Source organism: Xiphophorus hellerii, chromosome 22 (genome assembly GCF_003331165.1).
Source record: "Xiphophorus hellerii strain 12219 chromosome 22, Xiphophorus_hellerii-4.1, whole genome shotgun sequence".
NCBI classification, from domain to species: Eukaryota; Metazoa; Chordata; class Actinopteri; order Cyprinodontiformes; family Poeciliidae; genus Xiphophorus; species Xiphophorus hellerii.
Window position 1 is genome coordinate 8,057,775 of NC_045693.1, and position 23,501 is coordinate 8,081,275.

Consider the following 23,501-nt stretch of genomic DNA (forward strand, 5'->3'; position numbering starts at 1 on the left):
ATACAGGTTTATGCAGCAGCAGTCTTGTAAAGTTTCTGTCTTTCTGGTATTTTAGCTAAATACTTTTATTTTCTGGTCAACTACATTAGCAGGGTACGTTGAACTAGTTTGCCTCGCTGGTTCAAATGACTGACTCCTACATTTAGATTCAGTCCACAAAGTAGGATGAGGAGCTCTGTCATCCAGGGGAACTCAAAGTTATCTGAGCTGCAATCAGAAGATAGCTAAATTATTGAATATGCAAACTGTTTATTTGGTTTAAACAAACAAAAGAACAGAAAGACTATATAAAGAAAATTACACTTAAAACAGAAACATGGTTTAAAGTAACCTTGTACATGAAAGTCATTAAATTACTGTAGTTTAATATGAGACAATAAATGTGTTTCTTATTGAATAAAAGTAAAACAAAGAAGACAAATAGTTGACTTTCAAAACAGAACATGTCATTAAGGAAGCAGTGAAGTCAAACTGGAGTCAGGTTTCTAAACCGATGCTGGTTTCCAACATAAAAACTTAAACATAAAATTTAAGGATGGTTTAAAAGAGAAGAATTCAAACTGATTATCGTCTCAAAAAAAAAAAAAAGAATAAAAATATTCAGTTGACCGGTCTTGTAGCAAGTCAGAAAAACATCTCAATAAATTACATCATCAATGAAAAGGTCATTTAATTCAGTAATTTTATTCATTTGGATGATTATGGCCTACAGCTAATGAAACTCACTTGAGTACGACAGCATAAAAACCAGCAGTCAAAGACACCCTTTATAGGACAAAAGGTCATTGTGACAGAAGCTGGATGTTCGGAGTCCTGTTACCCAGCATAATGATGGAAAGTTAAGTGGAAGGATAAAGTGAGATGAAAAAAGCAACCTGTGCCTCCATGCAACGTTGTATTAATGCAATTGATGGAAAAGGAACCTTGACTAACAAGTTTGTATATTGTAAAATACATAGATATAAATTTAAGTAGGTTAACATTTTTGGACTTAGTATTCCTTTTTTTTTTTTACTGAAACACTTTTCTAGCCTGAAATTTTCATGCTTTTGCAAATTTCTTTTGTATTCTGAAAATTTAAGCACAAAAAAAAATGCAAAATTGAAAATTTTCAAGAATTTTCATTAGTCTGGGCTGATTATCTGTATATTTTACAAATCCTGAAACAACACACTTGATAAAGAGCTATTCCCTGCTTTTGCTGCCATCTGGATTAGTTCAGATCAGCTCTGTTTCAAAATCTACAACGCTTTGACACAGTTTGTAAACTTTTATACCTTTGTTCTGTTTAAAAATGATTGCTTCAGTGGTTTGGTTTCTTGTCTGACCCCCTTAATTCATGCGCAGTTAAACATCAGAGGTGTAGGTTAAAACACTGATATTAAACTGGGCTATAAGCCAAAAAAAGACAAACAAAATGACCCTTTAGGTTTCCTTGAAAATGCATGAATCCATATTTGTAATATGCATAGTTTTTAATATTGTTGGGTGAAATTTTTCTGTCAAGTCAATGAAAGATAAAGTTATGTATATGTACATATAAATAACAAAAAATGAATATGGAAATAGGAAACCTCTGTACTAATTATTTTTTGTCTCATGTAAAATTAATAGTCCTAAAAATGTTTTTCAGCTATAAGCCATAATCATCAAAATGTCACTGTTAGCAAAATACTACTTTCTGATTTAAATGAGCTTTTCATTGATATTCTTATTGATTGGGCTGTGTGTATGATTAGGTACCTGCTCACAGTAGATTGTGTTGAAGCAAACATAGTGAGGCTGCAGCAGGGAGCTCTTTTAATCAAAACAGATGATTCTCCAGGGTGAGGTGGCAGTGGGGCGATGCTCCGTGTTCAGGAGCGGTAGAGTAAGATCCTTTCCACGCAGTCCTGACCGACCAAGCTGGCGTACTCCTGCACCTCGGCCGTGTCGCTGCGGCCCTTAAATTTGCAGCTGTACACTATGTAGGGCATGACGGTCCGCTTGTGCAGCACCAGCGCTCTGCCCACATCCTTCACCGCCTGAGAGTCTCCTAGACAAAAACAAAGCACTTATAAAAACAAAATCAGGACCACTGTGGATGCATCCAACTCCATAAACTTTGGTTTTTATTTTTCTCTGCTCATTTGAATTAACCTCTGAGGGCCTTGGCAAGGCTGCCTCATTATTCCGAGAAGCTGTTGGAGGGAATCTAACTCCCCTGTGCCTTCAGGTTTGAGTCGGCGCGTGAGACGGATAGTTAGTTGGTCTTACTCACAGAGCCCGTGCCATGCACTGCCAGCTACCTTGTCTGCGTGTGTCCAGAAGCTACGAGCTGCTCTCTGGAGACTCAGATGGAAAAAAAGGTGAAAAATGTTGACCCTCAAACACTTAAACAACTGCCTCCAAGAGAGAGGGGCTGAGCCAAGCCGCTAACAGCTAGCACCAAGAGGAGGAGGAGGCCACAGCAGGGAGCACCCGGTGAGCCAACCAGGCCCAAATATACTCCTCAACAGGTAAGAAGAACGCATGCCATTCTCAAAGTGCAGCACGAGCAGAAAGCAATGACTCATTTTCTTCTCTTATTCACTGGAACTGCTAAACTACTTAAAACACATGACTCTTAAGATTTGCAACTCAACATCTGAAGTTCAGACCTGATGGTTTGGTCTATTACAGCAAATAAGGAACATCACTTCATCAGGTTAGTGAAATCAAAACAAAGAGGAACATTTTTAATTTACGTAATTCAGAGTTTTACTGTTTAAACGCTGGGTGGTGTAAAATAGAGGTGAAGAACATCTGGTTATGGAACCTGCTTTGATATACAATATGGAGACGGATGAACAGGAAGTGACATAGGAAGCGAACAGGATGCACAAGATTAGAAATGAGCAAATCCAATAATTTTTTCTTGACATACTACTGAGTACCTAATAGTATTTAATCATCTTTACAAACCACTGGCATCTGCATTCTGCGTGCAATCACCTAATTATCAAAATATTGATAAAATGAGCTGCAACAACTTCATATATTTAGGTTCACTCAAGGAAGTTCAATACACTTATTCAGAGCATTATTCTGCCACCTCCACGCTTCACTATAGAGAATGCTGGGTTCAGGGTGATATGTTGTGGTAGTTTTTTTTTTAACCCCAGTGTACCTTGGGGCTCATGACGCTGTATGTTAACCAACGTTCTCTAACAAAACACAGAGACCGTCGCAGAGTAGCTGCAACTACTTTGACTTTATTTCATGATTTTATTTTGATTCACAACATACAATTTAAATGTAATTTATGTTGAACAGCACTTACAATTCTGTGTCTGTGAAAGGTGCTTTATAAATAAACTTTAATTACTTAACTGCATTCATACTTACATTAACTAACATACAAGTGTACTGCCTTTATTTATCGGTATCAGAGTCAAGAGGTTTATAAAATCCCTATTAATAATGTCAAACAATGTAGCTAAGTGAAAAAGAGTTGAGGGGGTTGGAATACTTCCGCAAAGCACAGCAAGCTACCTTTAGGCAAGGAGAAATGTGTTTTTATCCTTCAGGTAGAGTTTTAATACTCTCCTGGAAACTCATAGTTTATTAGCTGTGTTTCCCTGGAGTGCAGGGATACAGCTAACGATCCACTTCTTGAAAAAAACTGCTGAGTTTGGAAACTGAAGAATGGTGGAGCCATGTGAAGAAGAAAATCAGTGGTACATTAGGTTTCCTCATGAAGGATTTTAAAAGATGTTATGCAACTCCCCAATCGCCAGTATACAGGTCCATGAAGAATTAATGTAAGCTGAGGGGATGAGAGTGAAAATATTTAAATGTCTGATGGTTCCTAACTTAAACTCACCTCAGGGTAAGGGTGACTTGCCTCCCTATGTTTCTCGTCACAGTGACAGGACACTTTAACAGTAACCGGAGTTACACTCATTTGCCCGATGGAGATATTAAGAGGTGAAGATTTACAGAACACAGCGGGTAGCAGCGTGCTGCTTTAAGATGGTTCATTAACAGCAGCACTAACACTGAACAGAGGGTTTATCTCTCCCTCCTACTCCAGAAAACCCAAACATCCGCTCCTCAAATAAACAACTTTCCTTTTCTTCTTTGCTCACTTCAACCTCCGCCAGTGCCTGTTCCTCACTTTGAGCGGATCCAGATCCTGTTCCTGTTCCTGTCAGGCCAGCCGGACATTCAGTGACACGCCGTTCTAAGGTCGCAGCGCCTTCGAGGTTGGAGTTCAAGGGTCAGGGGGAAGAGGAGTGTTGAGGGTCAGGGCTGAGGTTTGGGGCCCTGACACCTCGCCACGCTTCTTCTTCTCATCCTTTCCATCCCTAAAGTTCTTAACACCGGATGAGGGTCAAAGAGCCATTGGGTTATGACCACTTCCTGTGACCTAATGTTGAAGATCCAAAATGGGACTTGCTTTTAAAAAGGAAAAGGCCAAGATGGCAGTGTTGTGTATGAGAGGTCCATTATTTGACAGCGGAGGCCCAAAAGTTTGAATGCTGTTAGCAGCTGAAATAAAGATTCTTAATCTGTTGTTGACCTCAATCCTTTTAAATGTAAAGGATCTTATTGTCATTTTTGCTATGAAAATCAAGGTTAACTTGTGTTCAAAGAAGAAGAACAGTAGGGAAAACATGGAAAATGATGAGATCTTGCCATATTAAACCAGCACCATATTAAACCAGCACCATATTTATTGTCAAAGCAGAATCTGTTTCATGACTTTCCAGCTGCTGTCAACATGGGATTTCATCTACTAAAGTCTGTGTGATTATTATGAACCCATACATGAAAGCATTTGCTTTGAGCTTGAATTTATCTTCTATTTTCAGCTCACATTTTAGTTGTCAGGCTAAAATAAGAACGACCTGAGACATTCACCTTGTTACAGTACAATGACCATAGAGATACAGCCAGAATGGTTTAGATTAAATTCATGTGTTAGAATGTCATAGTCAAAGTCTAGACCTTAGTCTGACTGAAATTGGGGCAAATATTAAACATAGCTTTTAATATTTCTCCATCTAAACAGGTTGAACTCGAGCTGATTTCACCTAAAATAACAGTGTCTAGATGCAAAGCTGGTAGACCTGTAACTGTAGTTGTGGCTAAATGAGGTTCAACAAAGTATTAGTACATAAAGGCCGAAAAAACAAACTACACCCTTTTCTTTTTTTTGTCGATTTATCACATAAAATAGAAATAAAGCACATACAAAAATTTGCGAAACATCCAAGAAAATATTCAAGGAGGATGAAAACCTTTGCAGGGCCCAGTAAGAGGGGAGCGAATCCATCAGCTCCCACTCAGACTGGGAACATTAACACTCATCAGGCTAAGGAGCTGAAAGCATTGTGAGGCACAAGAGAGAGTGTCTGACTGATAGACAAGATATGGAATGCAATAAGGCAGAAATATAGTAGGGAAGTCAGGAGGCAGAGGGGAGATAAGTGGGTGCCATCAGGTAGGTGTCATTTACTGTAAGTAACACCAAAGTACGTCAGATTGTTGCTAACTGATATGTTTTACAATCAGGAACGTTAAAGGCACCAACAGAATGCACCATTTCGATGCATGAAATTACACAAATTGCCACTTATTGTTTGCGTATCCCGGCTGGCGCCTCTTGGATGCATTTAAAGGCAAACTAGAGACAACACGCAAATTTTCTCTCATGTTTACCCTGCTGAACGGCCGATGGCCCAACTTCTCTCCCTGTCAAACAAACAATGATTGTGAGTGTGTGAGAGAGGCTACATATGTGCTGTACATTTGGTCTACGTATGTGTGTACAAAATGATGTTCACTAGGGGTCACAGACACAGTGGGACACTCAATGTGTCAGCAACAGCCGGGCTCAGCATTACTCCAACCGGACCACCAATAAAGTTGTGTAAATGAAGAAGGTAGGGAGTTGCAGTTCAGCCTAACTGATGGCGTGTTTTTTTCTGCACAGAATGGAATAAGACAGTTCAGCAGCAGGAAAAACACCCAGCCGACATCGACTCACCTTCTTCCTTAACAGCTTGGGCGGACTCAAGCTTTCACTGGTATTTTGCGTTAAATGCCAATATAAAAAATTTTACACATTTTGAAACATGACAAAACAAATAAAAATAAAAGAAACACACACCACCGACAGATCTCTGTGATTACCAATTGGAATGCATAGCAATTTGCATAAAGTGAAATTAAAATACACAAGTCTTCACAAATGAACAAGAAAGCTCAGCAAAAAAAAAAAGAAATGAGTAATAATATACCTGCAAAAAATGAAACAAAACAGTTCAGCAAGAAAAACATCCAGTTGACATCAGCTCACCTACGTATGACAAAGGAACCACATAAAAAACATTGACAGCGCTGGAAAGACAAAGTCGGCGTGTTCACGCACAGGTTGCAACAGTAAAGCCTAACGCTCAATAAAATCATCCAATTTGCTGCAGAAATCTATATAGAGACCAAAACTAACATCTTAACAAAATGCTAGCAGAAAGACTGTACATTTTGCTCTCTACAACAACTTTCAGGAAGTAAATTAACAGGACAGCTCAATGAGAAACTCCATAACAGCCACAAACAGAATGAGAAAGAAGGAAATGATGTCACAGATTTCAGAGGTAAAAATAAAATAACTTTCCCAAAATTGTTACATAGACTTTTTTTTAAAATAATAGTTTCAAGATAAAAAGAAAGACAATACAATGAAGACAATAAAGAAATGAAAATAGAAAAACAAAATGAACAAATAAAGAGATTTTTGGTGGAATGAGTTATGTTTTATTTTAGTCAATGGACTGGGAGAGTTATGTGAACTTTAGCCATCTTTAAACACCTCATTAGGACAGCAGTTATATATACAAAGGTGTTTTTTTCTTGCTTTAATAAATTAGGGTCTTTTTCTTTACTTTTCTGTTACTGAGTAAAATAAAAGAAGTTTGCAAAGAATAAAATAAGTGCCACCATGTTGTCTGGAAAAATGCATTGTGAACTGATGGGACGAGAGTGTGTTGGTTGGAAACTGACAGCATTTCAGAACCGGAATATCAAACATATAGTCAGACATAGCAGTGGTAATTTGGTCCAGGGATACTTTATAGCAGTGGTCCCCAACCACCGGGCCGCGGACCAATTGGTACCGGGCCGCGCAAGAAATAATGAACTACTTCCGGATATTTTATTTTGAAAATCCTACACCGGATTTTACCGGTTATGTCTTGCGTGTCAAAATTGAGACAACTTGCAGCAGAATGAGTAACAAAACAACATCGGAGTACTGTGCGATAGTATAGCATAGCTATCCTCAATTATAACCATTCTGCAAAGAAGAGGGAGCCAAAATTACTTAACAGTGACTTAAAAGTCACTGATATTTTTTAGCAAGCTCTCAATGGTAATAGTTGTTGCCAAGTGTGGTTCACCCCGATACTTCACACATACGTACAGGCTGGTTTAGACTGCTTTTATCACATATGCAACAAAAACAATATTTGGAAATGTTTTGCATGCACTCAGGTTATCTTTGTTTGGTGTTAGAATCTGTTTGATGACATGAAAAATTTCAGTACAACTAATAAAAGCAAACATGGGAAATATTTCTCAAAACAATCTCAATATGAATGAGTGTTTTCTTTCTGCTGGTGCCAGTAAACAGCTCCCAGCACAACTTGTTGTCACTTCCTTCACTAAAATAATACAACTGTGATTGCATCCTTTACTGTTTACTATGTGTATCCGACCCAATCTCTTTCACAATTGCCTTGTTGTTTCCATGTGTTTACTTTTACTCCTGATTGGTGGCTCTTTCCTGTTTGACACATATTTTGTTATTTGGATTAATAAGGAGAGGGAAACAGGAGTTACATGCTTGCTTCTCCACAATTTACATTCACAGAAACAATCTTTTACCATTTCCTATGACAATTTATTTAATGCAGACTTCATGTCATTCTAAAAGTGCACTGTCAAACTGACTGCACAAATTAAAAGAGCAAACAGAAGATTAATTTGTCTTATGTAAAGACAAGAAGATAGAAGATGTGTGTTTAACTTGCTGAGGCCTGCCAAAAAAGGAGCATCCGTGGCTTGGTAGGTTGCTAATTTTAGAAATAATTCTGAACTAATGTATAATAGGACTGACTCATTTACTTATAGTATTAAATACCTTCAACAAAAAGCCGTACCTGCATCAGGGTCCTGATTTAAACGAGCATAGCGGGAGTTGTTGAGCAGCGGTATGCATTGCTCCACAGAAACCCAAGTGTAGGATTCTGGGCAGAGGAGGTCAGCGGGCCGGTACTGTCCCTGAGAAAAGACAAAGATCCAATGTCAACATGCTGTTGTACCCACACATTTTCCTTCCCACATTTCTGAGAAAGATTTTTGACCATTTATGAGTATTAATATAAAACTTTAAAATGGAAACTGAAAGATGATGGATGATACAGGAGGACACATGGACAGATGGTGAGATAGAGAGGTGAATGAATGAACATTATCAAAACTTGTCTGTCTGTTCGTCCATGATGGACAGATAGAATGGAGAGGTGGATGGATGAACAAATAGGTGGATGGATTGACAGTTGGATGAACAGATGGATAAGCAAATGGAAGGGTAGATAGATGGATAGATGGAAGTGTGGATGGATGAACAATGAAGGTATGAATAGACAAATAGAAAAATGAATGGGTGACCAAATGGATGATTATAGCATAGTTTTGTCTAAAGAGATACACTTCACACCTTATATGGTAAATTCCAGTAATGTGTGCTCTGTTTTCATAACATCAGCTTAATAATAATCCATGACTGAAGGAACTGGTTTTGCAAAGACATCCTGTTTTTAAATAATTACATAAAAAGAATTAAACAAATCTTGACTGCTGAGCATCATTAGCTGAGAGACACTTGGTCAAAGTTAGATGAACCTTTGTTACAACACTGATAAGACCATTTCCATAAACTCTAGTGATGACCCTTGACAACTCAAGGCTTGACAAGTAGTAAACTGACCCCAGGGTCGAGGTGAAGACTGAGCTGTGGCTCAAACTCCCTTCTCTTAAGGGAGAAGCGGGTCGGTACTGTTCCTTGTTATATCTATCCTTCTCTCTGACTGGAGTGTTGTCTGCAAAGTTGAGCGGGAAACATAAACAAACAAGCTTAATCTTATGTGTGCTTGCTAAATGGGTACAAGTCTGTATTTGAAATAACATTTTAGATGGAAAGTAAATCAAGCAGAACAAAAACAGCTGCAAAGCGTAGGGAGGGGGGCCAGTAAAGGGGTTGAACGAACAGAAATGAGGCGCAGAAGGAGGGGTATTAGACTCCATTATCAGAGACCTGCGTTCTATCACACGGCTCCAAATAAATACAAACTGCAGAGAGAGTTCTGTAAACAAGCTGGCGCCTGCAACAGGCCTGCTGTGCTGCCTCAACATACACAATATTTGGAGTTTATATGACAGCAAACTGTAGGACAAAGACTCGAGCGTTCCAGGAGTTTCATACACAGCTGAGGTCAGAAAGTGCTGAATAAGTAAACACAAAGTACAGTCGTCGAAATGAACTGTAAATAATAGAGACAAAGGAAATACCACCAATGGAAATAATATAAACAAACTCTTCTGATTATGACCGATCTGTCAGAGGGGAGAGAATAAGCTGTCTGTTTTCCCTTGCAACAAATTAAGCCTCTTACAGGACGGAAACGTTAACAGAAAAGTAAACATTTCAGAATAGAGTTTTCCAACAAACTGGCAAATGAGGTAATATTCCAGGCTGTAGACACTATGCTACTGATCTAACCAATCTCCTGTATAAAAATTGGATCTCTTGTTTTTCCAAAAGGTGCTTGAAATAAGGAGTGCACCGAGTGATCTGCATCAGCTTCGATTTCCTTAAAATTGGCCGAAAAATGCAAAACCAATCACATCTCCCCATCTTATCTACCTCCGCAAAGGTCAGCTACTGTCCTCTTGATAAAAAAAAATTAATAAAAATTGGTACTGGCAGGATAGCCGATCAGCGCAACCCCACTTGAATCCTCTGCTGTGAATTGGCACTAAATAAACAAACTAAATAAAATCAAACAATAATATACTTTTAATCACCATTTAAAATTATGCTTACAGAAGAAAAGAGATAAAAGTATGACCGTAGCAGCTCCTATGGATTTCTCTCTGAATCACACAACTACCTCTGAGGAAACAACATTACAGTGCAGCAGGTAGCAGATGAAAGATGTCAGAAAAAGAAGAAATTATCACTCAAGTAAAATGAGAAATAAGTGCCTTTGCTAACAGACAAATGGCATCTACAACTGACACACACACTCATCTAGTCCCAACAAGCTCCAGGCTCTTATACAACTGTCAGCATGATTACCCTGACACTCTCACACTCTGCCTCCTTTCTATAGATTCCTTCAACACAATGAGACATACCTCTATACGGAGAACCCGCACCTGGCTGCATGTAGAAACACAATGAGACACACAGTTTCTGCTACAAGTGACTACAACTCTGCAAAAGCAACATGGAAACAGGAAAAGGTTACAAGAGAAACTGCAAAGATGTGATAGGAACAGAGGAACAGAAATGGGAAAAAAGTACAAAATCAGGCTAGCTCTTAACATCCCACAGATATGTTGTTTACTCTAATCTACTTGTGTCAATGTGTTTCTATAACAGATAAAAAAGCCTTTCTGATTTTTACAGGCCTATACTTTCTGTTTATTGCATGAGGTTTTGAGAAAAAAGCTGGACCAAACCAAAATGATACACAGAGTCTGGTTATGGCACAATTCCTCAATCCTCAGTTGAAAGGAGACAAGATGCACAGAGTGAAATGACCCATCTTTTAGTGGTCTGGAAAGTTGACTGCAAACATTGGAAAAAAAAAAACAAAAAACAAACACAACGTACTACTATCTGTATTTGTGAGGTGCTTCGCTGTATTGCACTCTTAAATCTTGCTTTCCAAATTTGGCAGGAAGACCTTGTAATTCACACATGCCCCACTGCTTCCATGGATGATACATGATGACAGAGCTCTGCATACACAAGTCTTTTTTAAGCCAGTCTAATGGCAAAGACATCACACTCGAGTGAAAATGCTCCAGAGATTTGCTTATTGTTGTGGTAACTATTATGAAAAATAATATATTTAATCTATTGTTACAAACACTAAAAGTCTGCAAAAAAGATTGTGAGTATGTATGTATGTTTCTATGTCAAAGGGAAAAAAGCATCAAATTTAACTCTTTAGTTCTGCAACTTTTGCTATTCATTGAAACTTTGGTAGCCACATTGGATAATGAAGTCAGATGGCTTAAGTACCTAAATATTTAAAATCTAAAATACCTTCAGCAAGTTCTACATTTGATTTTCTGGAAATTAAACCTTTAGGGTGTAAATCTAACACACCTTAACAGCTGAAAGTGAAGAGACTTATCACTGCAAATGATATAACTGAGTGTCTGTGAAATCAAACAAAAGTTTAAGTCCCTAGAAATTATAGAAGAACTTGCTTTCTGTAAAGCAGACAACCTGGAATGTAACTTTATTCATAAGAGTTACCTTCAGGATTGTTTCAGTCATGAATAAAGTTTTATGGGTTCCTCTGTCTTTCCTGATGAAATCTCCCCGAACAGCTCAATCTGTCATTGACCCTCCATTCTTTGTTAAATTTGTTAAATGAAAATTAAGAAAAACAAACATTTGTAAAAAGAGAATGGCACATTGTCTTCTATGGGATGTTGATATATGCGCAAATATGATGCAAAAATTTTTTTATTACAGTTTCCAACAAAAACTAAGAAATATTCCTCCGCTGTTAATCTGAAAGTTCAATGAAATTATTCCATTAAAATACTGGAAAATGTCTCAAAACTGCATTTGTTTTGATGTCTATATTTGAAAATCAGTTGGTTTTTAATCATTTCAGCATAAGACCCACTAGAAGAGTTGCAGGTTGCACACTCCTATTTTAGTGTTTTATTGCAAATTGGCTCTTTATGGAAGAGTAGAAGAAGTCCTGTTTGCAGTTCCACACAGAAAACATAGCAGTCACAGCAAACATGGAATAAGGTGAGATCAAAATTGAACTTTACAGTCTACAAGCATCATTTACCTGTAAACACTATCCACAATGTAAAACATGGTGTTGGCAGAATCCTACTGTGGGGATTCTGGAAGAACAGCTGTTAGAGGCTGCAGAATACTTCAGGCTGGGGTCTAACATCGCTTAGCAATTAAAGAGAACAATTAAGTTGCTGACACGCAAACGTATTCATGTGTTAGAACGGTCTAGTCAAAGTCCAGATCTAAATTCAATTGAGAACATGCAGTACTTTAAAATTAAAGGCCTCTGATTGCTCTCAAACCAGTCTGTTGGAGTTTGAACCATTTTGCAAAGAGGCAATAGCAGACACTGTAATCTTTAGATTTGCAAGGCACTGCATGTGATGTTTTGCTGTGTGGTTATCAGTGAGTAAGCAAAGGGCTTACAGGAAAGTAGTCTCCTTCAGGGTGAATTTTCCAGTGAACTAAACTTTTTACAAGAGAGTAAAATTACTCAACTTCATTTGAAAAAGAAGCTGCCCTGGTGTAAACAATTACACAACCTCAATCATCTGAACTAAATAAACATGTGGAGGGCTTGATAAACAGTTACACAATGCTGTGCAGATGTATGATCACTCCCCACTCACTCTTTTCAGACCACACATAAAGATAGCAGAGGCCCTGCTGTCAGAGAGAAATTTATTATCAAATCAAAACCGCCACTGTCCCTTTTGCTCCTCCCTTCTGTTGTGTTTTCCATCAACCCAGTTCTGTCATGTTTTCGCCCGCACCTTGGTAAAATGGGGAGCTGTGCCCCAGGTTCATAGCTCTAAATCATGAAAAAAGCAATTAATCAGACCCATAAATAGAGTGCAGTAATGCAGTCAAGGAAATCTCGTGAAAATACACGTCTTTTTGCCTTCTAGTTTAATTCCACCTCAAAACTTAAGAAGCAGAAAAATTTGTTTGGTCTATGCATCAATCAGGAATCTCTTTCAGACCTTCAGCTTGTCATGAATAAGTTTTTATTAGGTATCCCACCCCCAAAAAAACAGCCCTCATCTCCCATAAATCCTCAGTTTATTCAGTTCAAAGTATATTATCTAGTATGTGTTGGTCGCTTCCTCCCTTCACCAATTAGTCCTTTTGAAGTTTTAGTCTGAATACAAAAAGAAGATGTCTGCTATTGAAAATTTTGAACAGTCTTAATCCTTTCATACCTGCCAGACGCCAAGCAGTGATTTCAAGTAATTTCCCATGAAATTATTAGGAAATGGAGTTTTCTGATCTTCAACTCTAGATTGGCTCACAGAAGATGGAAACAGCTAAACTTTCGAGTCTACAAAAATGAGGAGTAATCACTGATGCACACTTGTATTTCATTTTCCTTATATTGAAGATGTATTCATCTTAAAAATGAATAGCTTTTTGGTGTTAGCCAGAGAATTAATTTTAATTTAAACTTTTCTAAAAATGTTTTTAAAAAATTCATTATTTATACACTTACTTTAGATAAATGTGTTGTTTTATTGTTATAAATATCAAATGGCACTCTAGTTAAACACTCAGGATCACATCAGCATTGTTTAACATTTTTACACAAAGATCTACCTCCCTGTTATAGCTGTGATATTATAGTTTATATGAGTTGTGCACTGAACACAGAGTTCGAAAGCAGAATATAAAACTTTTCTATCAGCTCAGATCAACTGCTTTAAGAAAAAACATCTGTTGGTAAAACTGAAAGAACTAATTCAGCAAATAGAGTACCAAGAGTGTATTGCAAAATAGAAAAAGTTCAACTTTGCTCTGTTTGTTTTTAGCACCAACAGTGCACCCTCACCCCCTCCACCAAATTAAGCTGTTTCTTGTATAATACAGCAAATGAAGCATGAGGACAATAAGGAAAGGGATAAGTCATTGGTCAAGTTCTCAGAGAAAGTAATTATCATTTGACCCAAGCTGAAGTTGAGGTCAGCATGCCACATTTGTGATCTTACTGCAGCATGTTGTTCAGCTGGCCGTCTCCCAGGACAGACCTGAACTCAGAGAGAACACAAAGAGGCCTAGTGTGGCCTAAAGCCAGACAGATCTAACCTACTCTGGCCCAGGCCAGCACACTGACCCAGGGTCAAACTGCGCCAATCTCTGTCAAAAACCAATAAACACGGGCCCTGATCCCTACAACCACACTCTCTCCTGAACCTACAGCTCTCATAATGCACTCCCTTTATCAGCCTGAACATGTTGACACACCTACATTCTGCTAGAATAGAGTAGGTGGGTGGGGGACTAGCTGCATGGCCTCTGGCTGCTGATGGACACACGTAAACGGTGCAGCTCACAGACGCAGCAAGACAAACAGAACAGAGGCCTGAGCAGATGAACGATCAGCAAAGACAGACAAGTCCAAACAAACAGGATTTCACTTCAGACAGACGCAGTAAGCCCTTCAGTAAAGATATGAAAAACCACACTGCAATGCATTTTACTGGGATTTCTTGTATTAAACCAACACAAAAGGAGTGCATGGTTGTGTAGTGAAAGGAAAATGTTTCTCAGTCAAAATGTTCAACAAATAAATACACAAACCTTTATTTAACAAGGTAAGCTGATGAAAACGAATTTTCATTTTCAACAACGACCTGTTCAGAAAACATTAAAACATCATACAACAGAACATTATACAGTAAAAAACAAAAGAATGCCATTAAACTGAGGGGAAATTAAGTAGTGGGTATATGGTTCCTGCCTCCCTGAACCAATCTTTTCTTGTTACAGTCTTTCTAGATTTTGACTTGGCCATTTTTACACGTTTTTGGGCATTGTCCTTCTGGAAGGTGAATCACACTCTCAAGACTAAACCCCATCAGCTTCTCTGTTCATACTGAAAAACACATCACCACCCTCATGAAAAGAATGATTTTGGTTGAATCTGTTCCACACCTTCGTCTGCATTTACTGTCCTCTGCGTGGCGTGAGGCAAACTTTAAACTGAACTCTGTGAGGTGTTTAAAGCTTTTAGTTATATTTTCCACTAATCCTGCATCTCCTCCTCTGATTTCTGAACGCAGTTTGTTGAAGTGGTTTTTCTTTAGGAGCATCACAGTAAAGGGGGTGAAAACAACTGCACAACATACATTTTTGATTGGTAAAGAAATCTGAAAACCATGCACCATCTTCTTCACAATTGCACACCAATTTGTGTTGCTCCATCCTACATCTCCTCTCCAATGAGTCATTCAAATGAATGACTCATTATAAGAGCTAAAGCATGAAAACGAGGGAATTCAACTATTTGATGGATGTGTGGGAGAAGATATGCGTCCAAAAGTTGCAGGACAGTAGCTGCTGAAAACTGAACTTGGGCACCCCTGGTCTATTTAATAAACTCCACAGAAACTAAACTAAAGTTTGTTGCTGTAATGTAACACAATCTAAAAGATTCAAGGGGAGCTTTCAAAGGTCCTGCACTAATATGAATTTGTGTGAGAGAGAGGATTCTCAAAATGTCTGGCAGGATTTATGCAAACTGCTGCTGTTTAAACACTTGGGGCCCACTGAGGCCTTTTCACCCTACTCAACACATCACCACAGCACGACCTTCAAATAAAGCACACAGACTGGTAAGTTTTCCCTCCCTTTGGGCCTCTAGACAACCACCACAACTCCTTCCACCCAGCCCACTCTGCCCAGCACTCCAGCGCCTGGCTAAGCGTCATGGCTCCATGGCTGACAGGTTAATGAGGAGAAAATATTTTTACAGGATCGCATTTCGAGTGGGCCCTGAGAACCAATGGCAGTGCTTTTTATGGATATCAGCTCCAAGACCGGGTACCTTTTATCTCTTTATCTCCTCTGGTTTTTATGGTGAAGGGGAGCTGTTACACCTTTCTGACACAGACCACAACTGTCTGACTTGCTGCCAGAACTGCAGCTCTAATCTCAGTCTTAAAACTCCACCACAGACATCTTATTATAAAGCCAAACCTAAAACCACAGTCCACAGAAAGTCTAACATGTCTAACAGCGTTTATGAGAGCAGCTCATTGTCTCTTGTGGAGCTTATCGATGATCTAGATGGATTCCCCTGCCAAAGAGGCATTTCAAACAAAGTGGCGCAGCTGCAGCGGGTTTGAAAATAAATAGAGGTGAAGCTAATGGCAATGCAAACACCTCGAACTGGCAGCTAGAGGGCTCTGGATCTGCTCAGCATGACACACACTCCAAACTCTCCTTTTTGCCCTTATGACCCTCAAACCTCCCCCTTACCCTTACCCTCCCGCCACCCGACGTTCCTCATCTTCGTCCCGCCACCACCAGTCAGAATGGATCGTTTGACTCGACCCGCTGAACTCTGCCGCCTCAGAACCTAACCCTGTCAGCGCCCCTCATAGGAGGTGCCAAGCGCCGGCCGCCATCCGGCTACGCTGCAACCTGCTAATGATTTGTTAAAAACACAATCGTGGCGAGACTGAAGAAGTGTGGTGGAGATGATGGGGCATAAAAGAGCAGAGATATTTTTTAAAAAGCTTAAACAAATATTTCTGCTGAGTTGTGCACTGATGGTGGTCTCCTGTCGAGCTAAATCAAACAACAACACTTCAGTTCGAAAAGGTTCGATTTGAAACAGGGGGAGGAGAGAAAGCTGGAAATTTTAGGGTTGAAAAAGGTCTAGGTTGGGGTTTGATGTTATTGTGAGGGGGCACGGGACTTTACCTGCACTGCTGAAGGGGAAAACACAACAAATTATCTTTTAAAAGTCAAGATAATTGCAGCTTCAACCAAGCACAAGAAAAAGAAACCTATATTAGGGTAATTCCATGTTGAACTGAACTGACCATGGTACCTTTATAACGTACCACCTCTATCTGAGATAATGTTTAAAGAAACGAGATCACTAACAACCCTAAAATTAAAAACTGGTCCTGCCTGTCAGGCTTATAACAACATTAGAATAAATGAAGAATGATGTTTTACTTCCTGTTTTTATCTATGAATGGAATTAGCTGGAAGTTTCTTCAGACACTATTAATCTGTCATCCCAACCGGCATATAGGCGGCTGGTTTTGGACAGTTGCTGAAAGAAGAACAGAAACATAAAAAGCCAGGAAAAAAAAAAGAAAAAAGGGTTTAGGGGTAGGGGGCGTGGTTGTCCTGTGTCTGGACCAGCAGCATCTGTGAAATCCATCAGTTCCACACGAATGCCCCTGCTCAATGTAAACCTTATCAATGCAAGTCATCAAGATATGAATGACTTCATACACCTATAAAGCCTCTTGCATTTTTTCACTTTGAACCCACAAACTTCAATGTCTTTTATTGAAATTTCATGCAATACCAACTCAAAGTAGAGCACAATTAAGCTCTACGTGGTTTCAAAAATATAAAAAGGGTAATGTACATTTGCATCCACCCCCCCATTTACTCTGATACTCCTTAAAAAACAAATCCAAACAACTGCAGTGTTCCACAAATCTGACCTTATGGAAAAGTCGCAAAAACAAACAAAAGAAACAGAATTTTTTTCAGTTCTGTGAAAAAAAACTGAAAAATGGTGGTGGCAGCATCATGATATATGGACACTTTTCTTGAGCAGGGGAAGAGAAACTGATCAGATGAATGCAGCTAAAAACAGGAAAGTAGACCTGATGGAGGTTGAAAGAGACTTGAGACATACAGCCAGAGCTACAATGAAGAGGTTTATAACTAATGTGTCAGAATTGCCCAGTCATAGTCAAAAACTCAGTCTAATTGAGAATCCGTGGAAAGACTTGAAAACAAAGATTACACAGAGATGGTCTGCTTCCAATCTGACTCAACTTGTGCTATTTCGCAAAGAAGAATGGGCAAATATTTCAGTCTGTAAACGTTCAAAGCTGGTAGAGAGATCCTCCAAAAGATGTGCAGCTGTAACTCCAGATGTTTAAGCAGGATGGGAAATACAAATGCAGGTCAACCTTTTAAGATTTATATTTGTTTTAAAATAAAATAATTAAAACTATAAATTAAAACCATTAAAGCTAGTTTCACTTCTACTTTACAAATAAGCACTACTTTCTGATTTGCTACAACAAATCCCAATAACATGCGTAGATTTGTTTTATGTTTTAATGTGACATTGAGTGAGTAAAAATAGATTTTCAGGATCCTGCATAAACAGACAATAAAAATAAAATCGAGAGATATGCTTACCCTCATGAAAAATACTAATCTAAGAGGAAAAAGCAGTTGTTTACAGAGATGAGGGTGTCTACATGCATCAGATTAACTATGTCGCTCCCAGTCTACCCAGATGTTCAACAAGTGACGCAGTAAATGTGAGGTCACACACGTACGCATAGCATGCTGTCTGTTTATGGCTCCTTGAGTGAAAATAGCATGCATGTAGAATCATGACAGATGTGCCTCAGAGCCTTTTAGCGTGCTGCAACCCGCCAAGATTAACGAGAGCACAAAGAAAGCCTGTCTGAAAGCTCATTCATTAAATTAACAAACTTCTTATTGAGAACTATCTGGAAAAGCTACAAAGAATGAGCAAAGATTGAAAAGGAAAATGTTTTGACTCAATGAAAACTAAATGCAAACATCTGGGCATGAGTTTATATGTGCATAGCCTAAAAAAAAAAGTTTCTAGCACGTCTTTTCTAATTTATGTTATAAGCACAAGGTAGTAGGTGCAGCAGGTGACAGAAAAGCCTGCAGGCATTCACTGATTGAGACAAACATTAGCACTGCAGAGGGCCTGTAACCACATCCAAATTCTTTCAGTTGTAACCTAATGCACTCTTCCACACAGCCACTGACACCTGGATGGATTAATTTTGGGTCCTCTTTATTCACAAGCTTTGGCCATGTGGAAAAGTGTTGGCTGGCTCTGGAAAACCGACCAGCTTCTCTGACAGCGTTTGTTATTTGTGGGTAAGGAGGAGTTGGACTGAAAGGAAACGGAGGTGCAGCTGCTGCAGAAAGAAGTTCTTTAAAAGTCTGTAAAGCACCGCCGGAAAACGAATACTCCTTTTCACCCTGCCTCCTTTTCTCATTTGGCCCACATTTTGTCACTTTTTATTCTCCCCCTTCATCAACTCTCTTCCTCCTTTTTTCACTCATTTTAACCAACTCCTCCTTTCTTTGCGTCCTCTGTGGAAAATTTTATGGTTTCCTGAGCTCAGAGCAAGACATTCTTCCACTGAACAATAATAGCAAGACCCACTTGATGTTACTGTTACTCCAGCACCAAGAGGTTAGAACAGCGTTAGAGTGAGGTGCAGGCATGCCTCCCTTGAACAGGCCTCAAAACATTAAGTTCGAGAGCAGATTGTCAACGGAAGTATTTGAATGCTTCATTTGCTCACTTTAAAGTCTGCTTATTCAGATTTAAATGCAATACCTCAGCAGCCAGTGCCAGTCAGAAGATTACACTCATCCTGGATAGAAAAGCGAGTTTCAAGCAGGACCACTGGTAGCTATTTGGCCACCTGAAGCACAAATGCTTTTTTAATCCTGACAAGTTTTGCTTTCTTGAGGGAGATTAATTAGGTCTAGCTAATTGAAACCAGAACATCCTCAGTCTGTAGAATGTTTTCACATTAAGTCAAACACATATTTTAGATGAACTAATACTCCTGCCTGAAGTAAATCATTTTTGAGGCAGGACAGATGTAACCGACTAAACAAGAGATCATTTCTCATGTCTTTGTTGCTTTGTATTTATCATTTTTCATTTGTACAGAACAGTTTAGTGTTGCTTCAGTAGTGAATTACTGCATGTAAACTAATGCTTTGCCGTGTTTTAGCTGTCTACAATAGTAAAATAACGTAGATTCATCCTGCTTCTCAGTCCCAACTGCTGCCTAAAATGAGTCGTACACAGCTGCCCTGAACGCAGTCTCAGCGTGCAGAGGACAACAGTGATAGGATGGATGGAGAGGGGAAGAGAGAGTGCAGTCATTTATAATTATCTACTAAAATGCTTCCTATGTTTTTATTTAAATAACATATGAAGCATTTCATTATTTTAATATTTTTATGTTTAATTATAATAATTTTTTTATGAGCCTGTTCTTTTGTGTGTGCCCCCTTCACTTGGTAGGCTACACACTTATGCATGTGGGCAGAGCGACAGCACTGGTTTCAAGTCACCATAAGCTGTCAGGATGTTGACCCAATGCTGAAATGGAACATCTATAAGCTCATCAGAAATTAGCATCTGCCATGACAAGAAAATTCTTTCTGGGGAGAAATCTTCTGATCAGACTAGCCATGTTTATCGGGACTGATGGAGGAGGGTGCTTTCATGGCTTATGAAACAGGAAACAAAAAATAATGGCTTCAAAGTAAAAGTTATTTTTTTTAAATAAATTGGATTTGCATAATGAAATGATAGTTTAAGAATGTTTGAATGGATAATGGTCCCCATAACACATCAAACTTGTTTTAATAAACAAACCACACCAAGATTTAGCTTTTGGAAAAATCTGATCAAATTAACTACTTTATACTAAAAAATTGTAGGATACCCTTAAAAGCTGAGTCAATCAACAGATTTAAATAAGTTGTAACAAATCTGTCAGTAACAGTAGCTCAACATTCAGTCACATTATGCAAGAAGCTTATTGATGGCTGCAAAATGTTGGTTGAAGAGCAACTTGCTAAGAGAGGCTTAAACCGAAATTAGTGAGGATGTATGCATAGATATAAGTATGTGTGTATGATTTATGACACTTTGAATAAGAAATTCACCATGAATATAAACTACTGCAGCCAATTCTTGATTTTCAATTTCACTGAAGATGTGCGATGTAGTGAATAATTGCATGTAAACTAGTGTTTTGCCATGTTTTTATCCGTTTTCTTTTTTCTACACTCCAGGAAAAAGAAAATGTTACATGCATCATTAGAAACCTAAATGAATATCATATTAACAGAAATAATGATAGAGAACAAATACTGTTGAAATATTTCTTAATTGTAATTATTTAATTATTAAATTTCTATCATTCAATGATTATTTAATTATTTACAATTAAATAATTTATAAAACATTAAAACACAATCATTATAATTGTTTTAATACAAAGACTAAATTGCTGTGCAAATGAAAGCGCTGTGTGAGTTAAGATTTGATATATATGAATAAATTACAAAGCCGACCTCAACAATTTTAAACACCTTAAAAATCAGCAATATCCAGAAATTCCCCACATATAAAAGGCTTTCTTGTTCATAAATATCCAATAAAGAAAGGTTTGTATACTTAACACTTACACTTTCTGATTCAACTTGCATTTGGTCATGATCTGTACATATAGAAATGTCAATCATAACATGGAGGGCTGAGATAAGTCCAGAGAATTCAGAGCAATGAAGTCTCTGTCTGTGTAAAGCCATAAGACTCACTGTTAGCTTTTACATGTGAAGCGTCAAGAGAAAGAAAAATGACCAAAGGGCCAAGACCTCTACACTCATTTAGACTCCAACAGTTTCACCTTCTGCTCCTCACAGACAGCTCAACATCAGAAAGCGAGGGAGGGCAAATGGCCCAGGGACAGAAGCCAGGGGCAGAATGTCACGTCAAACCGCCAGCCAAACCAGTGAGACTCTGTGGGACGTTCAGTCCCAGCTTTAGGAACAAAGAAGAGTGTCTGACACCAGCCAGGCATCCTCCCAGCTTCTGGCTGTACTTCAAGTCTTCTGAGGGCCCTTTAAGGCTTCCCTACAGGACCATGTCCTGCCGTTGGCAGTGCTTACAAGATCATCTCGCCTGGGGCCGTCTCCCTGGTCACACAACCCAGCCGAAAGGATTCTCCTCCAAATTAACAGCTCAAGAATAATAACAGAAATTGAGATTTTCAACTTTAAATGAGCAGTACAATCATGCCGACAGAAAGTATGCAGACATATAACCGATATAGTAGCATAAGAGACTGGGCAATAAAGCTTTTAGTATCCAAGACTTTATGCACACCAGACTCAAAGTATACAAGTTGCTGGACTATTTTTGATGATTACAGTCCAATATATACTTTGCAAGAAATGTGTTCTCTCTCCCAGGGGTGCAAGAGTAACATAAGATCATTCTGGTTTGGGAGCTTTTGCAGCTTCTTTTGGACACAAATTATGTGTCTAAAGGAAACTGAAGGACTTTCCTCTTGTGTGGTATCTGATAATTATGCTGCAGTAGATGGGATCTATAAGGAGTCCTTGAGAAGTATGAAACGTCCTGACCAGAACGAGTCTCTGTTCTAGTGGTTAAGGTACAATGAAGAATGGGTAAAACTGTTTCTAGATATTGAAAGGTGCCAAAAAAAAGAAGAAAAAAAAAATTTAAAACCATGCAGATATTTAAAAATATTGTTAAATTCTTTAAAATTTTTGGCCACAGTTATTATTACCCACAGGGTAAGGCCTAAAGAACCTGCAAGTCCACAGACTGCAGACCCTTCTAATAGTTAGAGAATAAGAATAGAAGAAGGATTCAAGTCTGGAAAGTCATCAACATGTTTCTAAATAAACTTTTCTCTTCTTTTGTCCATACTTATTAAAACATGGTAAATGAAAGATGAAATATGAACTTCGTCCTTCAGAAGAAACTTGTAGTATTTAAAATCTGCTCAAATTTTAGAATTTTAGGATATCTTGGCACCCTGTAGAAACTCCATAAACACAAAATTAAGTAGATGGTCAACCCAAGGTTTTAGCATTTCAAAAAACCAGAAATTATTGTACACTCGTCTAGCAAAGAGTCGCTATTATAACCTTTTGTTCAAACTGTTGTTTTTTTTCTGCACTACTGATGTTTTCCTTATATAAAGCACTTTAATACAAACATTTTTTACAACTATCTTCTACCAGAAATATCTGAAGTACAAAAACAGCCACGACTGAAACAAGAGGGACCCACAAGTAGTGGAATGGTGTTGGAATAGGTTGAGTGGTGCCCGCTAGGGTTCAAGTGCTTATAACTTGGCCACTAAAGAGACTGGAAGCAAGCGTGAGATCCCAAAACCAGTAAACCTCCAACACAACACCAAAGAAGTCTTAAAAGAGTCAAACAATGTCCCAGTATGTCGGTGCATTAATGAACTGAATATATGCAAATCAGACAGAGGAGCAAAACACTGTGCATGTTGCTGGGAGCATGTTTGAGCGTGGGTGCTTTTCTGTGGGACAGAGAGAGTCTAAAGGTGGGAAATGGGCAACCTTCTCACCCTTGTTCTGTGTTCCCTCCCCAAGGGTAAAATAGGAAGAAGTGGGGAGGTTGTGAGCTAGACGCTGCAATGACAAACATACAAGAAAAGATATGGGGGAGGGGTAGTAAGTGCCAGTGTGAGAGGGTGAGGTGCTGTGGTAACAGCGCAAGTTCTCAGACAAACATTGTGATCAAGATTCAACACACAGACGCAAACATAACACACTCATGTGCATTCCTTGC

At 38.6% G+C, this 23,501-nt stretch overlaps 1 protein-coding gene across 5 annotated transcripts in view; it reads right to left on the reverse strand.

The window, feature by feature from the left end:
- Nucleotides 1-235: 235 nt before the first annotated feature.
- Nucleotides 236-23,501, reverse strand: part of ate1 (arginyltransferase 1) — a 59,608-nt gene continuing 36,342 nt past the window's right edge. For 4 of the 5 annotated variants that reach the window (XM_032553420.1, XM_032553419.1, XM_032553417.1 and 1 more), the window contains 2 exons: nt 8,187-8,307; nt 236-2,035 (listed from right to left, as the gene is read on the reverse strand). In XM_032553420.1, coding sequence (XP_032409311.1) covers nt 1,857-2,035; nt 8,187-8,307 — 300 coding nt within the window. In that variant the 3' untranslated portion in view covers nt 236-1,856. Of the gene's footprint in view, nt 2,036-8,186; nt 8,308-8,853; nt 9,091-23,501 lie in introns of those variants that run through there. The other variant, XM_032553418.1, reaches the window with a different exon arrangement.